General features: G+C 39.9%; 1 protein-coding gene across 1 annotated transcript in view; it reads left to right on the top strand.

The window, feature by feature from the left end:
• ARHGAP32 (Rho GTPase activating protein 32) overlaps window positions 1-24,571 on the top strand; it is a 104,523-nt gene that overhangs the window by 32,014 nt on the left and 47,938 nt on the right. Inside the window, exons 6-10 of the mRNA XM_081113980.1 lie at window positions 5,628-5,714; window positions 13,423-13,560; window positions 16,390-16,482; window positions 19,152-19,274; window positions 20,833-20,910. Of these exons, the coding sequence (XP_080970106.1) occupies window positions 5,628-5,714; window positions 13,423-13,560; window positions 16,390-16,482; window positions 19,152-19,274; window positions 20,833-20,910 (519 nt within the window). The remainder of the gene's footprint in view (window positions 1-5,627; window positions 5,715-13,422; window positions 13,561-16,389; window positions 16,483-19,151; window positions 19,275-20,832; window positions 20,911-24,571) is intronic.

Raw genomic sequence — 24,571 nt, 5'->3', positions numbered from 1 at the left:
ACCAACTTAGCCACACTGGCCAGGGCAATGCTGTTGTTTTTTAATCAGTGCATTTAAGTTTGGAAAAATTTCCCCTGAATAGTACATTGAACAAACTCTATAGGTTTTGATATATAGCGTTGTATTATGTTTTGTTTAGAGAAATTGAAACGCCAGTGGAAGAAAAAAGATAATTTCTAAGAAGGACTTCTTGTTTTAAGTAAAGCCATATAGTATACCCCACGTTCAAAGGCTGTTAAATCGCGTTGTTTACCCAAATCTTCAGAAAAAAATCACTTCTACTGTCGTGGTAAACAACCTGCTTCCCTATTTATAATGGTCTGCCCTCTAGCAACTTCAGCGCGAAATTGTAGCTAATTTGCCTACAAACGTCAGGTGGTCATAATAATCTGGCCACTCAGTGTATAGTTTGATTTTGTAAATTTATTATCTTTATTACACTTCTCTCTGTTGTATCATCTCCACTGTTCAAAAACTAAGATTTATTCAAATTTCAGAAAATGTTTTTTCAGTAAGAAGGGAAATAATCCCTTGTAACATGCAAATATCAGTAATCAGTTCATTCTGTTTTACCCATTTGAGGCCTTGCTCTCCTCCTGCTGTGGCTGGTGTGGTGCCGCCATCTAGTGTGGAGGACACTAAAATGTTTGTGTGGTTTGCATTTCCTATTATTTGCTCATCTGAAGCTGAAATTAATGTTTCCTTTTTCTCTGATTTCATATAAAGCATTGAGGTAAATTAACCTGAATCCAAGAGAGCAGGTCTTACCTGAAATAAGGCCTAGGAAACGTATGACTTTAATACCTATTTCTTGAGCATTCGCTGCTGAAGTTACTGTGCAAGGGCCTGGGAAATGCTACTGTTGCTTTCTGGGGTCAGATACACTCTTGTCTTCATACTGAGAAATGTGGAAAGAGGTTGTAATGTTTGACCCAAGTGTGAAAATGTTGAGGAAAAATCATGTGAAACACAAATCCTGACTTTTCATTTTAAATGAAGTTATCAGGATTATGGTAATCAAATACAAGCCAGTATTTATTGAATGTTTTCTGTGAGTCAGATTTACACTAAGTACTATTTGTATATTGTCTGATTGAGTCTTCACAACAGTTTCAGATGAGGAAATGGAGGTAGGAAGAGTTTAAGAACTTACCTAAGATCACAGCCGGGAAGTGGAGGGGTCTGTGTGTACATCACAGCCACGAGCCATTAACACCCTGGGATGTAAGCATAGGGCTCTGGGAGAGAGAAACCTCTTCTCTGACCAGAGGGCTCTATTTGTAGGTTTGCTGTTCAGTCGTAACCCAGGTATCAAAGCAAGTCCTGACCACACAGAAATGTGGAAATGCCCATGAGGCACTCTTTTCCTGATGAGTGTATGTTCTGGAGTGAGCACCTGTAAGACAGGAGCTGTGATTCTGCCGGGGTGTCATTCTCGCTCATTTCCCATGTGTTCTGCATGCTGCGGGCATCTCACTGAGCTGAGGGGGATTCTAGTGTCTGGAGATGAGCAAACCTGGTCGTCAGCATAGGAACAGTGCTCTCTCCCAAGTCTGGAGGGAAAAGTGGACCGCGAGGCTTATGAAGATGCGTGTAGGTCTCTAGCTTTTCCCAAAGGAATTTGAAGTGCAGTTTTGTCTACTATTGATTTTTGCCTTATATGCTGAAATTAGAACTTAGTTCACTTATTACTCACCTAAAAGGCAACTCTAATATGTATTCTTCCACTTGGCATTCTCGATTCAGGAGTTTTAAAGTGGTATTGTTACTCTTAATGTGTTAGGGTGTTGACGGCGGGCATGCGTGGACCACATAATATTGTGAAACAGAAATATTTTTCATGTTTCCACACCTCGTAGAGGCTACAGAGGTGAAATGTACGAACTCCAGAGGTATGTCACAGTGCAATTGCAACCGTACCAGAACTAAATAAAAGATGAACATTTGAAATCTGTTGATTAGGCTTTGATGACCGGTATTTTATGTGGGTGGGGTGATGTAGTTCTACCCTGACTTACAAAACTGATGTCCATGCTCCCTGTAGAGAAAGGACTTTTCTGAATATTGGAAGGCTTTCTGGATAGAGTTTTATTTTTAAAGATCCTAACAACACTAATTGCAGATTGGTTACCATGGTGATAGAAAAGTGAATTTGGTATAGGAAAAATAACTCCAAAAATAGATTTGTAAGGAATCTAGAAGGATGGGACTTGGTCCTTCTGTTCTCCCTTCCTTATAGACAAAGCACTGAGATAGCATTACATTGAAGGAAGTACAAATAATGTAAATCATTACGTTCATGTCATTCAATAGGCAAATGTAGCCCAATTGTTCACATGTGGTGTGGGTACTGCATAAAATCTCGCCATTCTGACTTATTCATAGGGTGTCTTAAAACCAACAGACAATTCATCAAGAATGCTTTTCTTGAATACCTTGTAAGAGATTCTTTCCTCAGGGGAAACAAGCAATATACCAGTACACCTAAGAAAAATGTAATACATATTGTGAGAGTGCCTGTATAGGCATTCAAAGGCAAGAGAAGTTACTTCCTGTGGCACTCAAGGAAGGCTTTATTGGAGCTTGAATAGATCTGGGATATGCAAAGACAGAAGTGCAGAGCATTTAGACAAGGAAAATTAGCTTAGACAAAGGCACCTGGGAGCGGCGGGGAGGGGATGAATGAGTTAGAAGGATTATGGGAAAACGTGGTTTCGAAGATATTTGGAGCAGTGCCTTTCTTCAAAGCTCATCTAAGCTTCTGGACTTTGCATTTAAATTACCTTCTTAGTAGGAATTGAGAACGCATTGAGAGATTTTGAAAAGAAAGTGCCATAATCAGGGTGTGAGGGAAATGGAGAGAGGCCAGTGGGAAGACTACTGCGAATGTCCAGCCAGCAATATTCTAGACCAGACACTGTGAGGCCCAGACCCAGGGGAGGAGCAGTGGAGAAGGGGAAGAAAGGAACAGGTGAGGTGTGAGAGGCAAGTTTTGGGAGACTAAAGAGAGAGATTAGGGAATCAAAGGTTGAGATCAGATCTTGACCCTGGGAATATAAAAAGAAAGGACATGTGGAGAGGCGGAGGGGAAGATGGATCCGGGATGATTAGCTTGGTTAACAGTGAATGGTTATGAAACCAGACACAATGGGTCCGAGGCTGCCTGTCACTACTTGAGCCAAATTAAACAGAGACAGGGTTGAATCATATATGAGCGTTTATTCCAATACTGCCGGCAGCATGGGGGAGCAGTTGGTCACCCTGGAAATTCTGCTCTGACCCCTCTCGCCAGTTGGCTGATTATATACACACGAGGGAGAAGATGGCTAGGTGCGGCTGTGAGCGTAACATGGAAAGGGAAGAGGAGGGTCTGCAGTTGGGCCTTCAGGAGCTCAAAGAACCGTAACAAGGTGGCTAATCTTCTATGATGCTACAAACAGCTCAGCCCATTCCTGAGACTGGAGAACAGTCAGCGTTCCTAAGGCAGACTCCTGGAGGGGGTCAGGGTCCAGGCACAGCAACCAAATCAAAGCGTGTCCTGTCCTTGGTCTGTTCTCAGAATGTATTTCTTTCCTGAGTCATGGACCCATCGAGGCATCTTATCTTTTTACAGTTTTGTTTCATCCTTCAGTTTCCCGGGGCCTGTAAGAAAACTTCTCTTCTGTAGTTAGTAGGTGTATAGTTATTAGACCACTGTGGCTCTGTTCTTATTACGTGCCCTTCTCCACTATCAGGTATGTTATGCTATTGATTAACTTGGGGAATTAAGGAGGAAGAAGCGAATATGTGAAGAAAGCTGATGAATTTAGTTTTGAAAGTGAGGATTGCATTCCAGTGAGACCATGTTTGTTTATTCAGTCACTCATCAGATAATTAGTGACCCTTACTTAAATTCCAGGTACTTTTCAAGATGTTTGGGTTAGGCATATACCTGTCTCATTTTTTCCTTATACTAGTATGTGATAGTTTAAAAATCTGCCAAATGTGTATTCCAGATGTTTTTTATCCCCGTTTGTAACGCCTCTTTTCACTTGGTTTGTGGTGTCCCTTTTGTGAGAACTGTAAAGTTTTTGATGTAGTCAGTCTCTTATTTTTTCCTATCGGCGTTGCAGCTAAGACATTCTTTCCCAGCTGTGGGCATAAAGCTACGTTCCTGTATAGCTTTATGGACTGACCTCATGCACTTGAAGGAATAGCTGGGGAAATCAGTGGGTGGGCGGGCGTGGACGCTGGTACCAGGTGTTCCTTGCATTGTCCTTTATCACTGCGGGCCGCATGCGGCCAGTCAGGGTTTGGCTGGTTTCTCCTGACCTTGGCTGAGGCAGGTTCTGGATCCTCCTGTGCCTTTTCCAGGCTTCCAAACACATCCATGGACCTCTTGGGTCTCATGAAAGTCTTGTCACTTTCTGCAACTTCATTCATTCAGGTTTCATTTCACCCTTCATTTTTTTTTTTTTTCATCTAAAAAATCCCCTATGACTTTGTAGTTCATCTGTTTTTGGTTTTTTTTGGCTAATGTGAGAATGATTTTTCTCTCTTATAAAGGTGTTGTTGTTGTTTAATACTTTCTGTGGTACTGCTTTCAAAAACAGAGAACATATCTTCGTCATCCTTATATTTCTGATAACCTTAACTGTAATAACAATCATTTATTAAGTACTCACTGAGTGCCAGGTGCCTCAGTGAGTACTTAATAACTGTTATCTCATTTAATACTCAAAACCTCGAGAATAGTTACTGTGACATCATCTCCATTTTCCAGGTGAGAGATTCAGTAGGGAGGTCAATATTGCACAACCAGCGAGTGACTCTTCTGCACTCAGGGTTGTCTGACTCTGGCACAGAGTTTGCCAGTGCATCCCTAGTTAGGGCAGGCAGGTAAGGTGAGTGAGCGCCGTGAGTGGGATAAGAAATAGCAAAGCAAGCAGCACGACAAATGACAGTTAACATCCAGCCTCGATGCTGGTGAAAAAATAAAGAGGAATCGATTCGGTGGCAAAGTCTCTTGGAGCCACATTCACAGGGGCTGGTCGCCTCTCAGCCCCGGCCAGTTGTTGCCCATGTGAGAATATGGGTCCAATACTTCAGATTTCCTGTTGTTTCAATAGAAGCCTAGAAATTGTTTTTTTTTTTTCTTCATATAAAACCACCCTGATTCTAAATGCTATTTTGTGTTTCGAATAAAAATAAAGTTCAGTGTGCAGACCTGCACGGTGAGTCTACAATGAAATGTAGCTGGACCCCACGCTGTTCTCTGGGCCCCAGTCTGCAGTGTCTGTAGCAGAGCTGAGCCCGGGGAAACCAGCTGCTCACCTGCCTCTCCTTGGCCCCTGGTGCCTTCCTTCCCGCTGTGATGTCAAGTAAGGGCATGAAGACCTGCCCTGGAGCGAATGTGTTTTATTTGCTGCTGTTGTGCACGTGTTGGTTTAGAGACAAGCTACAATTCTGAGTCACTTCTTTTTTAAAATCTGGAATTCTTTATCTGCCTTCAAGTAGTAGAATTCTACTCTGAGGCACACCTTATTCCATCACGTTGATGTGAGAACGAAAGTATTACTGAACGCTTCGTTTGTTCTTGCTCACTAATCACGGCTCTCCCTCTCTCTGCCCTTTCTTCTTGGCCTCAGCTCTCCCTTTCAGAAGAGCAGAACGATGTAACGAAAAACGGCTGTGAATCGAAAGAGCTGGTCTACCTCGTGCACATCGCTTGTCAGGTAATTTTGTGGATGCGTTCTCCGTTTCACATAAAATGTACTAAGGATTGTTTTGAGCGATGGTTAAGTTCCTTTCTGTAACGCTTTTCTCATATTGCCTAATAGAATCCACAGGAAAATACTTGTACAATATTGAAAGGGAATTGGACGATGAATGGCTATTGTTAAGAAAATAAATGGTATCCTCTAAAAAAGAGGAATAAGTGTCTTTATACAGAATCAAGTGGATTGCACAGTTTAGTATGATGGCTCGCATATCTTCTGTGCGTTTTCAGAAAGTTTTTAAGGCTTTCGACACCTGTGAATGCATAACAGTGACTATGGAAATACAGACGTTTTGATTTCTTTCTCTTAGTCATTTTGGCATTTCTATATGTACTCAGAGTTGAAACAGTCAGTTTAAAAGAATCCGTTTTCTAGACATTTAATTTACAAACTGCAATGAAAATTCTTCTTGTAAGAGCAAGGGGAGTCTGTTGTTTATGGTAAGGTGCTAAGAGCCCACAAAATCATCTCTGCCTGGGGTGCTCACATTTCTAACCAGGATGGTGAATTCCACTGTGGTGTGATAGTAGAATGTGCGCATGTTCTAGAACTGTGCTGGTTTTGACTTGCTTTTAGTGAGATTTAAAATATGTTACATGTAGCATTGATTCTTTCCTCTACCAACTAATCAGGTAATATAGTTTATTTAGTCTGTGTTTATTGAGCCTTCTGCCTGTCTTCAAGCAAAAATTTCTCGTATACAAAGTTTTTCTTTTTCTTTGGGAGAGAGTACGATAGGGTCATTTATTTTATTTCTCCCCCACCCCCAAAAGTATTATGTATGTACCTGAAGTTAAAATTAAATAACCTTGGAAAGTCTAAGGCTTATCTCATCTGGGAAATACTGAAGTTCTTAATCTAAGTGACCTTAAGGAAAGCCTTTCAGAATTAAGTGCTTTTTTATTTAAGTGCTTTTAGGTGTCAGTGTATGATGCTGGAAATGGAGTTTTTCTTTTATGTTTTAGGGACTATCATCTCGGAAGTAGGCAGCTCTAAACCACTAAGTTTCATGTTGTATTTTTATTTGGTGAGTTAATCTTTAAGTGAGAATATTAAGTGCTTTTATGATGAGCCTTTACTGATAGACGAATATAAAACGTATCTTCTGCCCGGCTGGCGTAGCTCAATGGTTGAACATCAAAGTATGAACTAGGAGGTCACGGTTCAATTCCCGGTCAGGGCACATGCCCGGTTGCATGCAGGCTTGATCCCCAGTGTGGGGTGTGCGGGAGGCAGCTGATCAATGATTTTCTCTCATCATTGATTTTTCTCTCTCTCTCTCCCTCTCCCTTCCTCTCTGATATCTATATCTATATCTATATTTATCTATATCTATATCTAATCTGTATCTATGATAAAAACATACCTTCTTTATCTAGAGTACCTGGTTGACATGTCATAGTGAATTCATTAATCCCTCTATAGCAGCCGTGGGCAAACTACGACCCGCGGGCCGGATCCGGCCCGTTTGAAATGAATAAAACTATTGAAAAAAAAGACCGTACCCTTTTATGTAATGATGTTTACTTTGAATTTATATTAGTTCACACAAACACTCCATCCATGCTTTTGTTCCGGCCCTCCGGTCCAGTTTAAGAACCCATTGTGGCCCTCGAGTCAAAAAGTTTGCCCACCCCTGCTCTATAGCCTAGCACTTTTCAGCATCTTTTTTTTCCTCACTATTAATTTCCACATGTTCTGACAAGGCAAATATTTTTTACTCTCATAAGCAAAACACAGTGTCAGTAATACCTGTGCTGGCTTTCAAAAATGACCTTCAAAAGTTATCTGTGGTATTTTGATACCATACAGTAGCATGTATAATTGTTATTTGATTATGCTTCCATGAGTAGTGACCTAGATAGGTAGGCTGTTTCCTAGTAGTGAACATCTTGTCAAACTGCTTAGAAAATTTTAGACTCCTTGGTATGCTGTTTATTACATCAAAGCAGTAATTTACTGCATTGCAATAATGCCACCACACTGCTCTGCCTCGGCGTAAGTAGTCATTGCTGCCTGCCCATGGCTCACCTCCTGTATTCTTGCCATGCAGCTCAGCCACAAACCATATTAAACGAGAATCCTACTTTTTTAATAACTAAGAGAGACTCACAATCAAACCCTCTAATTTTGCAAATGAGGGAATTGAGGCCCAAATGCCTGAAGTGGCTTTTCTAAGCTGTAGGGAATCTTAGCAGGAGCTGCTAAGGACTTCAGTTCTCCGCTTGCCAGTTTCTCCTGCATCTCCTTGGAATTCACTGGTAACAGCAGACGTGGGGGGGTTGCATAGTCTTCAGGTAAGATAAGCTCATCACCGCTGATGGGATCTGTCCATCTCAGAGGCTATTTATGCACGTTTCCTATCTTTGCTAATTTCTCATTTTAATAATGTGCTCTTGAAATTCTTTTTATTTAACCAAAACCCTTGCTCCTTCATCTTAACCCACTCTCTTCCCTTGTTCTTTGATCTTAAAAATAATGGCCAATTAAATAGTGATCTTTTCCCTTCCTATAAGTCAAGTGATAACTGCTTCCTTTAGGTCTTATCTTCAAACCTTCTAACCGTGCCTTTGCCTCTGCCCTCTAAAGTCTTAATTTCTTTTAAAATTGTGAACCTAGAAATATAAACTGTGCTCGTCTGGTGAATTGGTCCAGAGTCAGTGGGCATTTTGGGGCGCCTGTGTGTAGTCATCAGATATTCTGACATGTAGTCTGTCATTTAATTCTTACAACAACCTGTGAGGTTAATAGTCTGGTTTCCATTTTACAAGACTCACAATTGTTACTTAAAGAGAAAGACCAAGATTTAAACCTCAGTCTAGTGGGTTTTCCCCCCCTATTCCTTCACCATTTCCTAATATGATCTGTACCTGGGTGGCTACTGGGAACTTTGTGAGCCTATCCCAAATATTAATAAAAGGGACCCAAACTGGCCATCTAGGTTTCCTTGAATGACTTAAGTGGACAGGGCGTGGGTAGCACACATATATGAATAAAGACACTTACAGAGAGAACATGAAGTGCAACTTTCAAATGAAGAGCCTCTGAGCAGAGGTGAGGCTGACTGGGTTTCGTCCCAGGCCGAGAGGCTATGTAGACTGAGTGACTGTAAAACTATTTAACAGCTGGCATGGCAGGGGCCATGCAATAGAGCAGATACTGTCATACAACCTCAGTTATCCAGGTTGGTGTGTCTCAGCTGAGTGGTAACCACGGATTAAACTGCTCTCCTGGATGCCTTGAAGAATTGATGTTTAATGTCTTGCCTGAGCCCTCATTCCCCTCCCTCTTGTACGAATTATTATTTAGAATAAGTTGCCTTAACCAACATAGGCTCAGGTATTTCCTTTCTTACCTTTTTATTCTATTCTCGAAGGAAATAAAGTGTTAGGTAGAAAAACAAGTTAGCTAATGTGGATGAAGCAATGCTTTTCCAGTTTGTATCATGATGTTTATCTGAATGGAAAAACGTTGTTTTTTTGTTTTGTTTTCTGAAAATCATACTAATTTTTTCTTTGCATTTTACTCACTTTTTAGGAAACATGTTTGTAGTTTGAAACCAATGAAAAATTCTAAAAATCTTAGTAAATTCAGGTATATGTTAGGGTAGATATAAGATAAACTTTTATTGTCCCAAATGTTGAAAATTTAATAATAATAAAAAAAGACCAAACTAGATAAACCCTGCCACTAATTATATTGAGCCCACTACAAAAAATGAAGCATTTATAAGTGAGATGTTAGTGGTAGTGAGTCTTAAAAGCATTCTGTAGTCTACTGTTTTATTCTTTGGCAAGTAAGCAAACATCAGCCTTTAAAGGTTAATATTAAAATGGCAATTTTAAACCTAGCTGTTGCAAGAATTTATCCTGACGTGTGCTCTAATGAAAATCCTGTTCTGATCTTTCCCTTCTGTAAGTAGTTTTGTTACTGTAAGCATAAGTGTTGCTTCATAAAATACTGTGTATTTTATTGTCTCTCAGTCAGCCTTATGGTTGAAAGTAATGCTTCATGCTGAAGCTGGATTGTATTAACTACTTCTGTATTTTAACCAGAATTCATCAATATAATAGTTTATTTTTCTGAAGATCCAATTTTTCATAAATGTTTACAGTAATATGAAGGCTTCGTTATGCCCTAGTTGTTGAGGTAAACAGTTGGTTTTAGGGGAATGCTTTCCTACCTCAAAATACCTCCTGTATGTTGATGCTTGAAATTCCACCATTAGAAATGTATTCCTCGGCATTAAATATTTCCTCCACTGGGTTCATTTAGAAAATGTGGTTCCTAAGGGGGCGGGGTTTGCATGTGGACATTTGCAGAGCATCTGTATTCACACAATGTACAGGCTGATGCAAACCTCCTGATTTAAACCTCACACCTCTTCTGTGCCATGTAGGTGGTGCTGTTCCCAGGCCCCGATGAGATGAGTAAGCTGCTGCTCACAGGTGTTAGGTAACCTGTGTGACGTCCTGTAGCCAGGACACGGCCAGGCTGAGATTTAAAGCAGGTCTCTCTCGTCGCCCTGAACTTCATCATACAGTGGAAGATATGATTCATAGCACAGTTTTTCCCCAGATAAATTTCCCATGATAAAGAGACTTCCCAGGACATGGGTGAAGACTGTGCCTCGCAGAAAGAACAGCAGATCTATCTAGAATTCCTCTCTCTCTCTCTCTCTCTCTCTCTCTCTCTCTCTCTCTCTCTCTCATATTACCAAGCCAGCACAAGCCACTCCCTCTTGCTGAGCCATTGTGATAGCATGCGTGTTTGCGCCCTGGAATCGAATGTAACCCACTAAACTGCCGAAATGATGTAAAGTGTACATTGAAATGTGTTCCTTCAGTGATTAAAGCGCTACAATAGGTTTTCACTGTATTTACAAACTGAAACCACTGCTTGGCAAGGCCTGGGAGGACCTTGCACCCTTGGACTTGCCTGTCTCTTCTCCATCATGTCTTGACAGCTTTCTCTCCTCTGCTGGGTCTCACGAGCTTCACCCAGTTCCCAGGAGACACTACTTTCTTCCTGCCCAGGGCACTGAGCTTCCATCAGCCCCTAACTCTTCCCATTGAGCACTAGCTGGGTCTAGTTCCTTCCCAGTTTTTATTTTTTTAAATATATTTATATATATTGTTGACAGTATTATAGCTGTCTCCCATTTCCCACGCTTTGCCCTCCTCTACCCAACCCCAATCTCCATCATTTACTTGCTGAGACTGTGAAGGTTACGGCGTTCATGTGGTTGGTGGTTGATATTTATTTCTGTGAACAAGACTGCTTAGATGACAGAGAACAGGATTACCTTTTAAAAATTAATGAACTTTATTTTGTGGAGCCGTTTTAGGTTCCCAGCAAAAGTGAGTGGAAAGTACAGGTTTCCCTCATACCCCTCGTTTGCACATAGGCACAGCCTCCTCCACTATGGACATTCCCTGCCAACGTGGTACATTTGTTACAACCGATGAACCTGCCTTGACATACCATTGTCATCAAGAGCTCACTCAGGGTGCTGTACATCCTATGGGTTTGCATCCATTTATAATGACGTGGATCCACCCTTACAGTGTCACACACAATAGTTTCTCTCCCCTAACAATCATCTGTGCTCCGCCTGTTCATCTCTCACTTCCCAGGAACTCTTGGTAACCACTGATCTTTTTATTGTCTCCATAGTTTTGACTTTTCCAGAGTGTCCAATGGTTGGGATCACACAAAATGTAGCTTTTTCGGGTTGGCTTCTTTTGCTTAGTAGCATGCATTTTAAGTTTCCTTTATTTATTTATTTTTTCATAGCTTCATAGCTTACTTCTTTTTATTGCTGAATAACATCCCATTGTGTGGATGTACCACAGTTTGTTTATCCTTTCACCAGCTGACCATCGCTTCCAAGTTTTGGCAATTATAATTAAAGCTGCTATAAATACTCATTCACAGGTTTTTTGTGTGGACAGGACATAACTTTTCAGCTCGTTTAGGTAAACACCAAGGAGTGCAGTTGTTGGACCTGATGATGGGAATATGTTTAATTTTGTAAGAAAATGACAAGCTGTCTTCCAAAGTGGCTATGCCATTTCAGCAATGAAAGAAAGTCCCTGTTGCTTCACATGCTGGCCGGCTTCGGTGTTATCAGTGCTCTGGATTTTTGTCATTCCGATACGTGTACAGTGGTGTGTCCTTGTTTTCATCTGCATTTCTCTGATGACGTGGTGCGGAGCAACTCTTCATATGCTTATTTGTCACTTGTTTATCTTTTTGGTGAAATGTCTGTAAAGGTCTTTGACTCATTTTTGAATCAGTTGTTTGTTTTCTTATCTTTGATTTTTAAGAGTTCTTTCAATATTTTGGATACTTACCGGGTATGTCTTTTGTGAGTATTTTCTCCAAATCTGTGGCTTGTCTTTTTATTATTTTTTTTGACAGTGCCTTTGACAGAGTGGGAAATACTAATTTCAGTGAGGTCTAGCTTATCAATTCTTTTTTCTATGGATTGTGCCTTTGATATTGTATCTGAAGAGTCATCACCAAACCCAAGGTCATCTATATTTTCTTCTATGTTACCTTCCACGAGTTTTATTATTTTGCATTTTACACTAAGGTCTGTGATCCATTTTGAGTTAGTTTTTGTGATAGGTGTCAAGTCTATGTCTATATTCATTTGTGATTGGATGTCCAATTGTTGCAGCACCATTTGTTTAAAAGACTGTCTTTTCTCCATTGCATGACCTTGGTCCTTTGTCAAAGATCAGTTGACTATGTTTAGGTGGGTCTGTTTCTGGGCTGCCTATTTTGTTCCATTGTGTTTGTCTATTCCTTTATCAATATCACACTTTACAGAAAATCCTGAAGTAGGATAGTGTCAGTCCTCTAGCTTTGCTTCAACATCCTGTTAGCTATTCTGGTCTTTTGCCTCTTCAGATAAAATTTAGAATCAGTTTGTCAACACCCACAAAAATAACTTGCTGGCATTTTGATTTCAATAGCATTGTGAATGTATAGATCAAGTTGTAAAGAGCTGATAACTTGACATTATTGAGTCTTTCTATCCATGAAAATGGTCTATCTCTCCATTTATTTATCTTCGATTTCTTTCACTAGAGTTTTGAAGTTTTCCTCATATAGATCTTATATGGACACTTTCTGTTAGATTTATACCTAAGTATTTCATTTTGAGGGAGATGCTTATATAAACGATATTGTGTTTTTAATTTAAAATTCCACTTACTCATTGCTGGTATATATGAAAGCAATTGGCTTTTGTATAGTTCCTTGAATTTTACTGTTTTACTATAATCACTTATTTCGGGAGTTCTTTTGTCAATTTTGTTTTGCATATTTTACCTAGACAATCATGCCATAATGTGTACAAAGGCAGTTTTATTTTTTTCCTTCCCAATTTGTATCTTTTATTTTCTTGCCTTACTGCATTAGCTAGTAATTACAGTACAGTGTTGAAAAGCATTGGTAAAAGGGAATAGCTTGGCCTTATTCTTGATCTTGTCATGTAACTCACTACGTTGTTTTGGAGTTTAACTACTTATTATCAAGTTAATAGAAGCTTTCCATTATTAAATTTAAAATCCTCTGAATGAAATACCATTTTAGAATAAGGTTTGGTTCATAATAGAGACTAATTATAGGAGCCTTTTTTTCTTACCAATAGGGCAAAAGTTGGATTGTCAAAAGAAGTTACGAAGATTTTCGAGTACTTGACAAGCATCTTCATCTCTGTATTTATGACCGAAGGTTCTCCCAGCTCTCAGAGCTTCCCCGTTCCGATGCCCTGAAGGACAGTCCAGAGGTAATTACTCCGCCTAAATTAGCAGACATTTTTGCTTGCATACTAAATAAAAGCTTAGATTGAACACTCAGGATGATTCCTGAGATTATTTAATTGTTTCACGAATGAAAAATTAGCAATGCTGGGTAAGAAGTTTAGTAAAGTAGATTCAATGTATAATTTTATAACAAACAAACAAACAACCTCAGATTGTACTATATAAATGAGTAGACTATTCTCCAAAGAGAAGATAAAACATGGAAGCAAAAATATGGAAAGAAATTGACTTTAGCAATAATCAAATAAATGCATATTAAAACAATCCTGTTTGCTTAGTTTGGATGGCCGGCTATCTCTTTGCATCCAGCTGCACACCTGCCAAGTATTCCTAGTGAAAATATAAAAGAGTGAAAGAAATATTTTTAAAGGGAAGAGATTTTTTTTATGACATCAGAAATAAAAAATTGTGAGGAATGTTTGAAAGTACATGGGGTAAGACTTATGAGGGCAAAAAATATAGCATAAAATACATGGACAAGAAGACAGATAAACTAGAAATCTTATAGGTAAAAATAGCATTACATTATGCGCTGCATGATAACAGATGGTCAACAATGGACAGCATATGTGACAGAGGTCCCATAAGATTATAATGGAGCTGAAATTTTCTATGGCCTAGCGACATAGCTGTCATAACATCAGAGTGCAATGCATTACTCAAGTGTTTGTGGCGATACAGGTGTGAACAAACCTACTGTGCTGCCCGTCACATAAAAGTATAGCACCTACATGCCCAGCTGGCAGGTCACAGTTCGATTCCTGGTCAGGGCACATGCCCGGGTTGTAGGCTCCATCCCCAGTCGGGGGTGTGCAAGAAGCAGCTGATCAATGATTCTCTCTCATCATTGATGTTTCTGTCTTTCTCCCTCTCCCTTCCTCTTTCTGAAATCAATAAAAAGGCATACAAAAAAAAATAAAAGTAAAAGTATAGCACGTACAATTATGTACAGTACATAATACTTAATGATAAACATGTTGCTGGTTTATGTGTTTATCATAATATGCTTTTTATTGTTGTTTTATAGTGAACTCTTTTTACTTAAAAGAAAAGTTTGCTATAAAACATTATGCTGTGTCATCCGGCAGCAGCTTCACTCATCTCATATTTATTGTGTCTCTTGATTGCATCATTTTCTCTCGGGCTTGATTTAATCTCACATTGTTTTGTACACAGCATGCTGTGCAGGTTTGTAGCCTAAGAGCCATAGGCTGTACCGTCTAGGCTTGTGTCAGTGCACTCCATGATGAAATCGCCTAAGGATGCATTTCTCAGAACATGTCCCCGTCAGTTAAGAGGTGCATGACTGTAAACAACATAACTGAGAGGGGCAAACAGCGGGCTCTGAGGAGCACGATTATTACACTCAGGGAGAAAGGGAAGCAATCACATTCATGGAATGAGAGAAGAATTTGATAAAAATAAAATAGAGAACTTAGAAATGAACATACAGTCATTTAAATTAATTTTAGTAATAACAAGCCTGAATAGCTGAACTACACACAACATTGACACAGATGAAGAGAGAATTAGTGAGCTGACAGATCAAACTTTATGAGAACACAGCCCAAAAGGAATAAAATGTAAGAGAATAGTCTGAAACCATGGAGACTAGATGGAGAAGTCCCTACTTCCCTCTCGTCGGGAGTAACTAAAAATTAATATAAGAAAATCCCCTACAGCTAAAAAAGGCATGTTTTCAGATTAAATGGTCCCGTTAAGTGCTGATACAATGAGGGGAAAGACACACTTCTAGAAACATGTAGTGGAACTGGAAAATGCCAAAACAAAGAGAAAACCAGAAAAGCTCCTAGAAAGCAAAACACAGATGTTCTCAAAAGAACAAGAATTGGATCAGCATTGGACTCCTCAGCGGCTGCAGTGGATGCTTGGAAACAGTACCAAACCTCATCCAAGTCCTGAGGGGAAGCCATTTCAATTCCGTAATTAATTCCAAGGCAGTTAACACGTTAAGCGTCCAGCCTGTTTTGTCTTCGGGACGGAGAGTATAGTGTCAGTCACCGGTGCCTGACAGGGCGCTTCACGTGTTAAGGATGGAGGTAAGGTAGCAACATCATCAGTCATGTGGGAACTGGCCCTACAGCAGAGCCTCGGGAACGTCTTAGATCCACCGGTTCCTTCGTGTCATAGAAAACCTGGGCGTCTTTCCATCCCCATTCCCATCTCTTTGTGCTACATTTTTCTCTCTCATACTGTCTCAGAACATGGTCACCACCAGTGGGTCCCAGGTTTTTGTCTAAGCGAAGACAGCAGCCAGACTGAGCTGAAATTTTGTATCCTAATTCCTGATGCCTACAGTCACTCTTGCTAGGCCTGTTCGTGTGGTGTCACATTCCTGGACCAATCGGCTGGACCTCGGTGTAGGACCATGTATGAACATGGCTGTCCTGCCGTAGCTGGGATATAACAGAGAAAGAGTTTCAGAGTAGCTGGGAGAAGCCGGGCAGGGGCCTAGTCTGTCTCTGCTATCATCGTTTACATTTTCAACACAAAAGTAGAAAGAAAAAGCAGTAAAATTAGTAGCTATAAAATAGTCTGTCCCCTGATGATGAGGGGTTAAAAGCCAAAGTTCTGTGCAATACAGAGAATTACTATGTATGTGCCTGTAGTTCCAGCTCATGGAACTGTTTCTCTGGGAAGAATCCTCTGTAACTATGGAAATGCCAAGAAATCTGTAGAGTTGCCTTTTCCCTCAAAACAACCAATTTGCAGCATTTCCTCTGGCAGAGAGTAGTATCTGAGTGACCACGGAATCTTCTCTTTCCTTTCAGTCCGTCACTCAGATGCTTATGGCTTACCTGTCCCGCCTTTCAGCTATCGCCGGCAACAAGATCAACTGTGGGCCTGCCCTTACTTGGATGGAGGTATTATCTAATTCACCTCTTATTAAGGTTTATTTTTAAAGTATCTACGTAAGAAATCTAATAATAGTTTAAGTTTGATAGCTATTTAAATTTTAGGAATCAAAGAAATGGTGTCTGTTCTATCTTCTAGAAGGATATAGATGTGACACATTAGATATTTTTCATCTGAAATCTTTCTTTGCTAATCCAGGCAACTTATTTTAATACTATTTTGGTGCTTAATATATTAATGTATACATTTAGAAAGGTGTGTATCTATTTTCAGTTGACTTAGTAATTGAGAATATTTTCCAGTTATTTATGAACAAGCGACAACTAACCTTTTAAAGGATCTGATTTAAGAAGAAGTCTCGAGTGCCTTCTGGAAAACTCTGTGCTCACCTTCTCACATGGCCACAAGAATGACAGCTGAATTCTAGAACAGCCATCCTTGAGAACCACTTGAAGACTAGCTGGAAAGAATTTCCATAACTAAGGATATCTAAAAGAAGCCATATTGAGACTGGTGGGAAGGGTGGAGATGTAGAACAGGCAAGTCCGCACCTGGGTGTGGCATTTAAGAACTGGGAGGGATATCTCAGCTGTGCAGGTCTCCCCCTAGGAGCAGTGGTCCCCGCCTTACACTGGACTCCCTAGCCCAGGGTATCAGTGCCTAAGACATCGAAGAAAGAAATTCAAGAAGATGCAAATATTTGGAAGCACATACTATGCTCATGGATAGGAAGAATTACCATTGTTAAAATGTCCACACTACCCAAAGCAATCTATAGATTCAATGCAATCCCTCTCAAAATACCAATGGCACTGTCCATAGAATTAGAAAAAATAACCCTAAAACTTATATGGAACCAGAAAGACCTGGGATAGCGAAAGCAACATTGAGAAAGAATAACAAAGTTGGAGATAATACTCTACCTGACATCAAATTATACTACAAGGCCATCATAATAAAAACGGCATTATTACTGGTATAAAGAGAGATACATAGATCAGTGGAATGAAATAGAGGTCCTGGAAATAAACCCATGTCTGTGTGGTCAACTAATCCATGACAAAGGAGGCAAGAATATACAATGGGGTAAAGACAGTCTCTTCAATAAATGGTACAGGGAAAACTGGATAGATACATGCAAAAAAAGAAAGAAAGAAAGAAAGAAAGAAAGAAAGAAAGAAAGAAAGGAAGGAAGGAAGGAGGGAAGGAGGGAAGGGAAGGAAGGAAAGAAAGGAAGAAAGGATGTCTTTCTTACACCATATGGAAGAATAAACTCAAATGGATTAAATACTTAAATGTAAGACCTAAAACCATAAAACTCATAGAAGAAAACATAGGCAGTGAACATTTTTGTCATTGCTCTTAGCAATATGTTTTTGGTTATGTGAGGGAAACGATAGAAAAAACAAATGGGTCTATATCAAACTAAAAAGTTTTGCACAGGGAAGGAAGTAATCAACAAAGTGAAAAGACAACCCACTGAGTGGCAAGAATATATTTGCTTACCACACAACACAATACATCCAAAATATATCAGGAATTCTACAAGTTAACCCTCCCCCAAAAGAAAACAACACATACAAAAAAACCGCCCTAATTAAAAAATGGGCAGAGGACCTGAATAGACATTTCTCTAAAGACAGACAATGGCCAGTAGACATATGAAAAGATGCTCAGCATTCCTAATCATTAGGGAAATGGCAAATTAAAACCATGAGATATCACCTCACACCTGTGAGCATGGCGATCATAAATAAATCAAGAAACAACAAGTGTTGGCAAGGACGTTGAGAAAAGGGAACCCCTTGTGCACTGTTGATAGAATTTTACATTCCTGCAGCCACTATGGAAAACGGTATGGAGGTGCCTTGGAAAATTAAAAATAGGACTTTGCAATTAAATTAAAAGTGTGACCTCGAAATTCCTAACACAAATTGGAAAAGATATGTGCACCCTTATGTTCATTACAGCATTATTTATAATAGCCAAGATTTGGAAGCAACTTAGGGATCCATCGCTAGTCGAATGGTATGTATACAGTGGAATGTTACTGAGCCATAAAAAGAACAAAATCTTGCCATTTGTGACAACATGGATGAACCTAGAATTATTATGGCATGTGAAATAACTCAGGCAGAGAAAGACAAATACATGAATTCCCTTACATGGAGAATCTAAAAAGCAGAATAAATAAACAAAATAGAAAAAAAAGAAGTCTTGGGTGATACAATATCCAGTAAATATGTTAGATATTTTTTCTTAAGTTACATTATTTTTTTTCCCATTGGAAACTGGAAGGCAGGATGGAAAGTAGAAAGATTGCAGAACTTAGAGCCACGTCAGCTTGTATTGAGATCTTGGCTCTTTCACTATTGTCTGTGTGATCTTGGACAAATGATTTAATCTGTTGCAAGTTACATGACCTCGTTTAGCTTTAGCATCTTCGTCTTTAAGGAGAATGATGATTAGAATCTTTTGGAGTGATGAGGATTAAATTAAATCATAATGTCATATGAATAGCACCATGACTATCATACATTAAGTATTCAGTAAATGATAATACCCTTTCTTTAAAAGATTCTTTGGGTTATAGTCTCCCTAAGTCAAATGGAATGTCAGAGAAACTTTGGCAAGTCTCATGTCTTTAACCATCTCATAGCACTTGTTTTTGTTGTAGATTGATAACAAGGGCAATCACCTTCTAGTCCATGAAGAATCGTCCATCAACACGCCTGCTGTCGGTGCAGCCCATGTGATCAAGAGGTACACTGCTCGGGCGCCTGATGAACTGACCTTAGAGGTAAACGCCTAAAGTTGCTGCTCTGGGTTAGCTCGGCCTCATTCTTAACCGTGTTAATCATTTTTTCAATGAGAAGCACCAGGTTTTTCGTACCCCATTATCGTTTCGGTTGGCCTGCCATTTATGTTCACTGAAATGACTGTATTCACCTTTGAAAATTTCAACTTTAGTGTCTCCCATTTCTCTAGGCAGTCATTCCTGCTCTCCTTCCCCTACTCCATGCAAATACGTCTCCACCCCAAGTGTGGCTTGAATGCCATTCTGAACCCTTCGCCTGGTTCATCACCGAGTGTCACTTAATTCCATCCACTCGTAACTGTTCTCCGGTTGGTCTGTTAGCTTCTTGAAAGCCAGGTCTCGATCTTTTTTTCTTACTTTATGTTTTCAGTACCTCACAAATGATACTTCTTTCTTCTCATTGTTTGTTCAAAGACTGAGCTAATGATGGGTGAGAAGAGAAATGAACATTTCCTGCTTTCAGATGCAAAAGGAGGGGAAGTAATTCTTCCTTTAATATCGGCAGATGAGAGAGAAAAACCAAAATGCTAACAGTATTCACTTTAAGGAAAGTCAATATAAATTTTTACTGTATAGCATCTGAACTGTTCTCAAACTTAACCCAGAGCAATGTAGATCTTGAAAGATGCCAAGTCTGTTAGCAAACGTGGCTTTGTAAAGGTGACTCTTCCCTGACTTAAAATATTCATTGTGGATACACAAAGAAAAATTCCTAAAGCAACATGAGACACATTTGCAGCATTGCTGCGCAGTACTTAACTTTGCCCTGTCACAGAGAGCATCACTTGCTTTGATCGAAGGATGCAACTTCCATTAAATACGTTATTAAAAATGATGATTGCCATTTTATATTAATGATTTTGTAAAAGTTTGTGCAAACTCACTAGTTTTTTTGTTTGTTTGTTTGTTTTTTTGTTTGTTTGTTTGTTTTTAGAGTGAGGGAATAAGCTATTATACCTTCTATGGAAAGAAGTGTAGTTTTCCAGATTTTACTAAGAATAACCCAGGAATTGTACACATCTTAGGCTTGTCTCGGATGATTAAGTAAGATAATGCCAAGTGCTCAGCACAGTGCCTGGCACGTGGCAAGCGCTCACTCACTGTGTATTAACAGAAGCTGCTGTTGCTCTATGAGAATATCTGCCTTTTATAAGTGAATTTGGTCACTTTCAGTAGCAGCAGTAAGAGAGGATTGTAACAGCTGATGGGGTGACGCCTAAGCCTTCAAAAATCTTACGCCGTCAAGCTGGCTTCCTGCAGTCACTGCTCCGGTGATGCCCGATCCCAGTCTTTTTTTTTTTTTTTTTTTTTTTGATGCCAGTCTTTGTGCTGCATTACTATTTGTAGCCCTCTGCTTAACAGATGGTTAAAATTATTATTAAATTCTTTACAGAAAGAGGTAGTATGGTTTTTCAGAAAAATTAGCCAGAGAGGAAGATAGTGCTTTTAACCCTTGCGCTCCAGTTCAGGTTAAATTCGAGACCTAACAGTTGGTTTCAAATTTGACTGAACGCATTTCCCTTACGTTTTATTCTCCTAGGTGGGCGACATCGTTTCTGTGATCGACATGCCCCCGAAAGTGTTGAGCACGTGGTGGAGAGGCAAGCACGGATTCCAGGTAGGCAGTGGAGAATCGGGTGTGGGAAAGGCAAAAGAGCAGTTTTTCTTGGCTCTTCGATAGTATTTTGGTTTACAGCGTGTACTGGCAATAGACTTTGCCGTCAGAATTCTGCGTGCAGGGGGAGAAAAATGTAGCTGATTCTAGACCTGCGTTTTCTTTGCCAGTTACTAATGTGGTTATTTTTACTGCCTCCTCCTTTCCCAAATGGTGATCGACCCGAAGTGCGAGCAGAGTCACAGGCCTGACGATCACTTTGCGAGTATCAGGCCTGTGACTCTATGTTGCTTCTAATATTGTTTTTAAATCATGGTTTCCATGAGTCTATGCTAGGCACAGATTTCTCTCCCTAACTGTTTTATTTAGAGTCACACAAATTAGTTTATTGCCTAAACAAACTAAGTTTTTAAAAAAGAAATTAGAATAAAATAACTCGTTAAAAATTAGTTTATTGCCAAAACAAATTATTTAAAATAAATACAGGGTTTTTAAGCTTTAAGAATTGATTTGTAATTGATAACGAACGGTGTTTTTTAATATTACAAATGCTGTTTTTTCATCCCGATTGGTCTTGGAAAGGGGAGTCTTACCTGTTTAGATCATGTTGGAGTATGCCTGTGATTTGGGCTGTGGAGCGCCCATGAAACCAGGGACAGGTCTTAAATGTCAAAACTTCATTTTAAAAAGGAATCTAGTACTTTAAGGAACGAATCCACTCTTCCTTGCTGTTCCTAAACAGTAGTCCATTTGTAAGTGCATCTTGCTATGGTTTATTGCAGGGGTGGTGTGCGTGGGAAGACACGTGTTAAAGCATCGGTTATGTGCAAAGTATCGCGAGGGTCTTCATACACGTTTTCTTTAATCTTTGAAAAACTTCATGGCAGTTGCTATCCCCCATTTTATGGAGAGGATACAGTTTTGAGAGGACTAATAAGCAGCCAAGATGCCAGATCAGTAAGTGATGGAGGACCTTTATCTGCCAAGGGCCACTTGGATATTTATAACATCATTTGCAGGCCATACAAAATTATCAGCTTAAAAATTAGCCTACTATATTTGGTCAAACATTTAATTAACTCACCCCTAATGCCTTGGCAGGGTGAGACCATAGGATTTTGTGGGCCTAATACGGCCCGTGGGCCAGACGTTCCCCACCTCGGGACTAGGGACTCAAATCGGGGCTGCTGAGTCGCATCGCCTGAAGAGCATGAGCGTGATTTCTACACTGACTCTCCTGTTCTTGATCTTCTCCACCTCACTTTCCTGCTCTAGAGAAGAAACATCTTTTCTTTTCTTTTTTCTTTTTTTAAATATATTTTATTGATTTTTTTACAGAGAGGAAGGGAGAGGGATAGAGAGTTAGAAACGTCGATGAGAGAGAAACATCGATCAGCCACCTCCTGCATACCCTCCACTGGGGATGTGCCTGCAACCAAGGTACATGCCCTTGACTGGAATTGAACCTGGGACCCTTCAGTCCGCAGGCCGACGCTCTATCCACTGAGCAAAACCAGTCAGGGGGAAACATCTTTTCTTTGTAGCCAACAGGAATGTTACAAAGATTAAGCAACTGTGGGCTGCAACATTCAGGTTGCTGGTGGAAACTTTGCCGTTACCAGGGGTTACATTTTTACATGATGACTAGTACCTTGTATCTGGAAAAACTCCTCTTCAGGTTACTTGTGACAGTGTTGACTCTTGTTAGGTAAGCTTGTGAGCATATGCTGATCTCCTCTCAGATATTCTGTTGAGAGAGGGAGATAATCGTAATTTACTCCACGTACAGTGTCAGTCCTCACTTCCCATGGTCAGTCGGTCCTGGGACTTTAATCGAAACGATATAATAAAGCTTGTTTGACCACAGCTAATTGATAGAAACAGTTGTGTTCCTACGGCATCTCATCAATGTTATGACGAAATGAAGTGACATTGAATGAAGCCATGTTATTCTAGGACCTCTGTATATGATGCTTATAGATCAGATCCCTTTACTATCCTGAGTTTTAAGTTTGAAATAACTGGAATAATGGCTTAGTCCACTGGTTTTCATAATAAAAAACAAAACAAAACACAACACAACAGAGGAACTTTTTTTTTTTAAATATATTTTATTGATTTTTTACAGAGAGGAAGGGAGAGAGATAGAGAGTTAGAAACATCGATGAGAGAGAAACATCGATCAGCCGCCTCCTGCACACTCCCTACCGGGGATGTGCCCGCAACCCAGGTACATGCCCTTGACCGGAATCGAACCTGGGACCTTTCAGTCCGCAGGCCGACGCTCTATCCACTGAGCCAAACCGGCTTCGGCAACAGAGGAACTTTTAATTAAACAGCACTTACATGGAACCTCACTGTGGGAACATGTAACGGGGGAGCTGCCCTGGTTAGTTTGGTCAGGCACCCTGGGCCTCGTGCCCCATGGAACATGCCTGGTTGACCCCTCTCAGACCTCCTGCGACATCCCAGAGGGGCCTCCGTGGAGTGTGTACAGGTAACACTGCTGGAAAACCACTAGTTTACCTGGTAGGTTACTAGTACTCCTTATTTTTTTTTTTGTGGTGGATATATCAAAGGCTATTTTATAATTTGGACTTTTAAAAGCCAGTTAAGCCCAACCTGTGTGGTTAAGTGGTTGAGCATCGACCCATGCACCAAGAGCATTGGCCCACGCACCAAGAGGTAGACAGTTTGATTCCCAGTCAGGGCACGTGCCAGAGTTTCAGGTTTCGGGCTTCATCCCCTGTTGGGTCCTTGCAGGAGACAGTCAATCAACGTTTCTTGCTCATTGGTGTTTCTATCTATATCTCTAAAAATCAATAAAAGCATTGCTTTTTAAAAAGCCAGTTAAAGGTTTCTCTCTATTTCTTCTTCTCATTACAGCAATCCCTTTAACATTTCTTGCAATTCTGGCTTGGTGTGGTGATAAACTCCTTTAGCCTTTTTTTTTTTTTTTTTTTGTCTGGAAAGCTCTTTATTTCACCACCTATTTTGAATGATAGCCTTGCTGGATATAGTAATATTGGTTTCAGATCCTTGCTTTTCATTACCTTGAGTACTTCTTGCTATTCTCTTCTGGCCTATAGAGTTTCTGATGAGAAATCAGCTGACAGCCTTATGGGAGCTCCTTTGTAGGAAACAAATTGCTTTTCTCTTGCTGACTTTTAAGATTCTCTCTTTGTCTTTAATTTTTGGAATTTTTATTATGATATGTCTGGGCATGGGCCTGTTTGTGTTCTTCTTGCTTGGGAATTTCTGTGCTTCCTGAACTTGGGTGACTTTTTCCTTCACCAGGTTAGGAAGTTTTCTGCCATTATTTCTTCAAACATGTTTGCTATCCCTTTCTCACTTTCTTCCTCTTCTGTCACACCTATTATGAGGATATTGTTACGTTTCATGGTGTCCCACAGCTCCCTTAAGCTGTTCTCCTGTTTTTTGATAGTTTTTTTTTTTTCTTTTTGGTTCTCTGATTGAGTGATTTTTTCCAACCTTGTCTTCTAATTTACTGATTTGATTCTCAGCTTGCCCTAATCTGCTGTGTATTCCTTCCAATGTGTTCTTAGTGCTGTGTCATTCTTTATTTCTAACTGTTCTTTTTTTCATAGTTACTGTATGTTTTCTCGTGCTGTTGAGCATCTTTACCATCATTATTCTGAACACT

The sequence above is a fragment of the Myotis nattereri genome (genome assembly GCF_964212035.1).
Source record: "Myotis nattereri genome assembly, chromosome: 19".
Lineage (NCBI taxonomy): Eukaryota > Metazoa > Chordata > Mammalia > Chiroptera > Vespertilionidae > Myotis > Myotis nattereri.
This window is presented reverse-complemented; position numbering and strand designations above follow the sequence as displayed.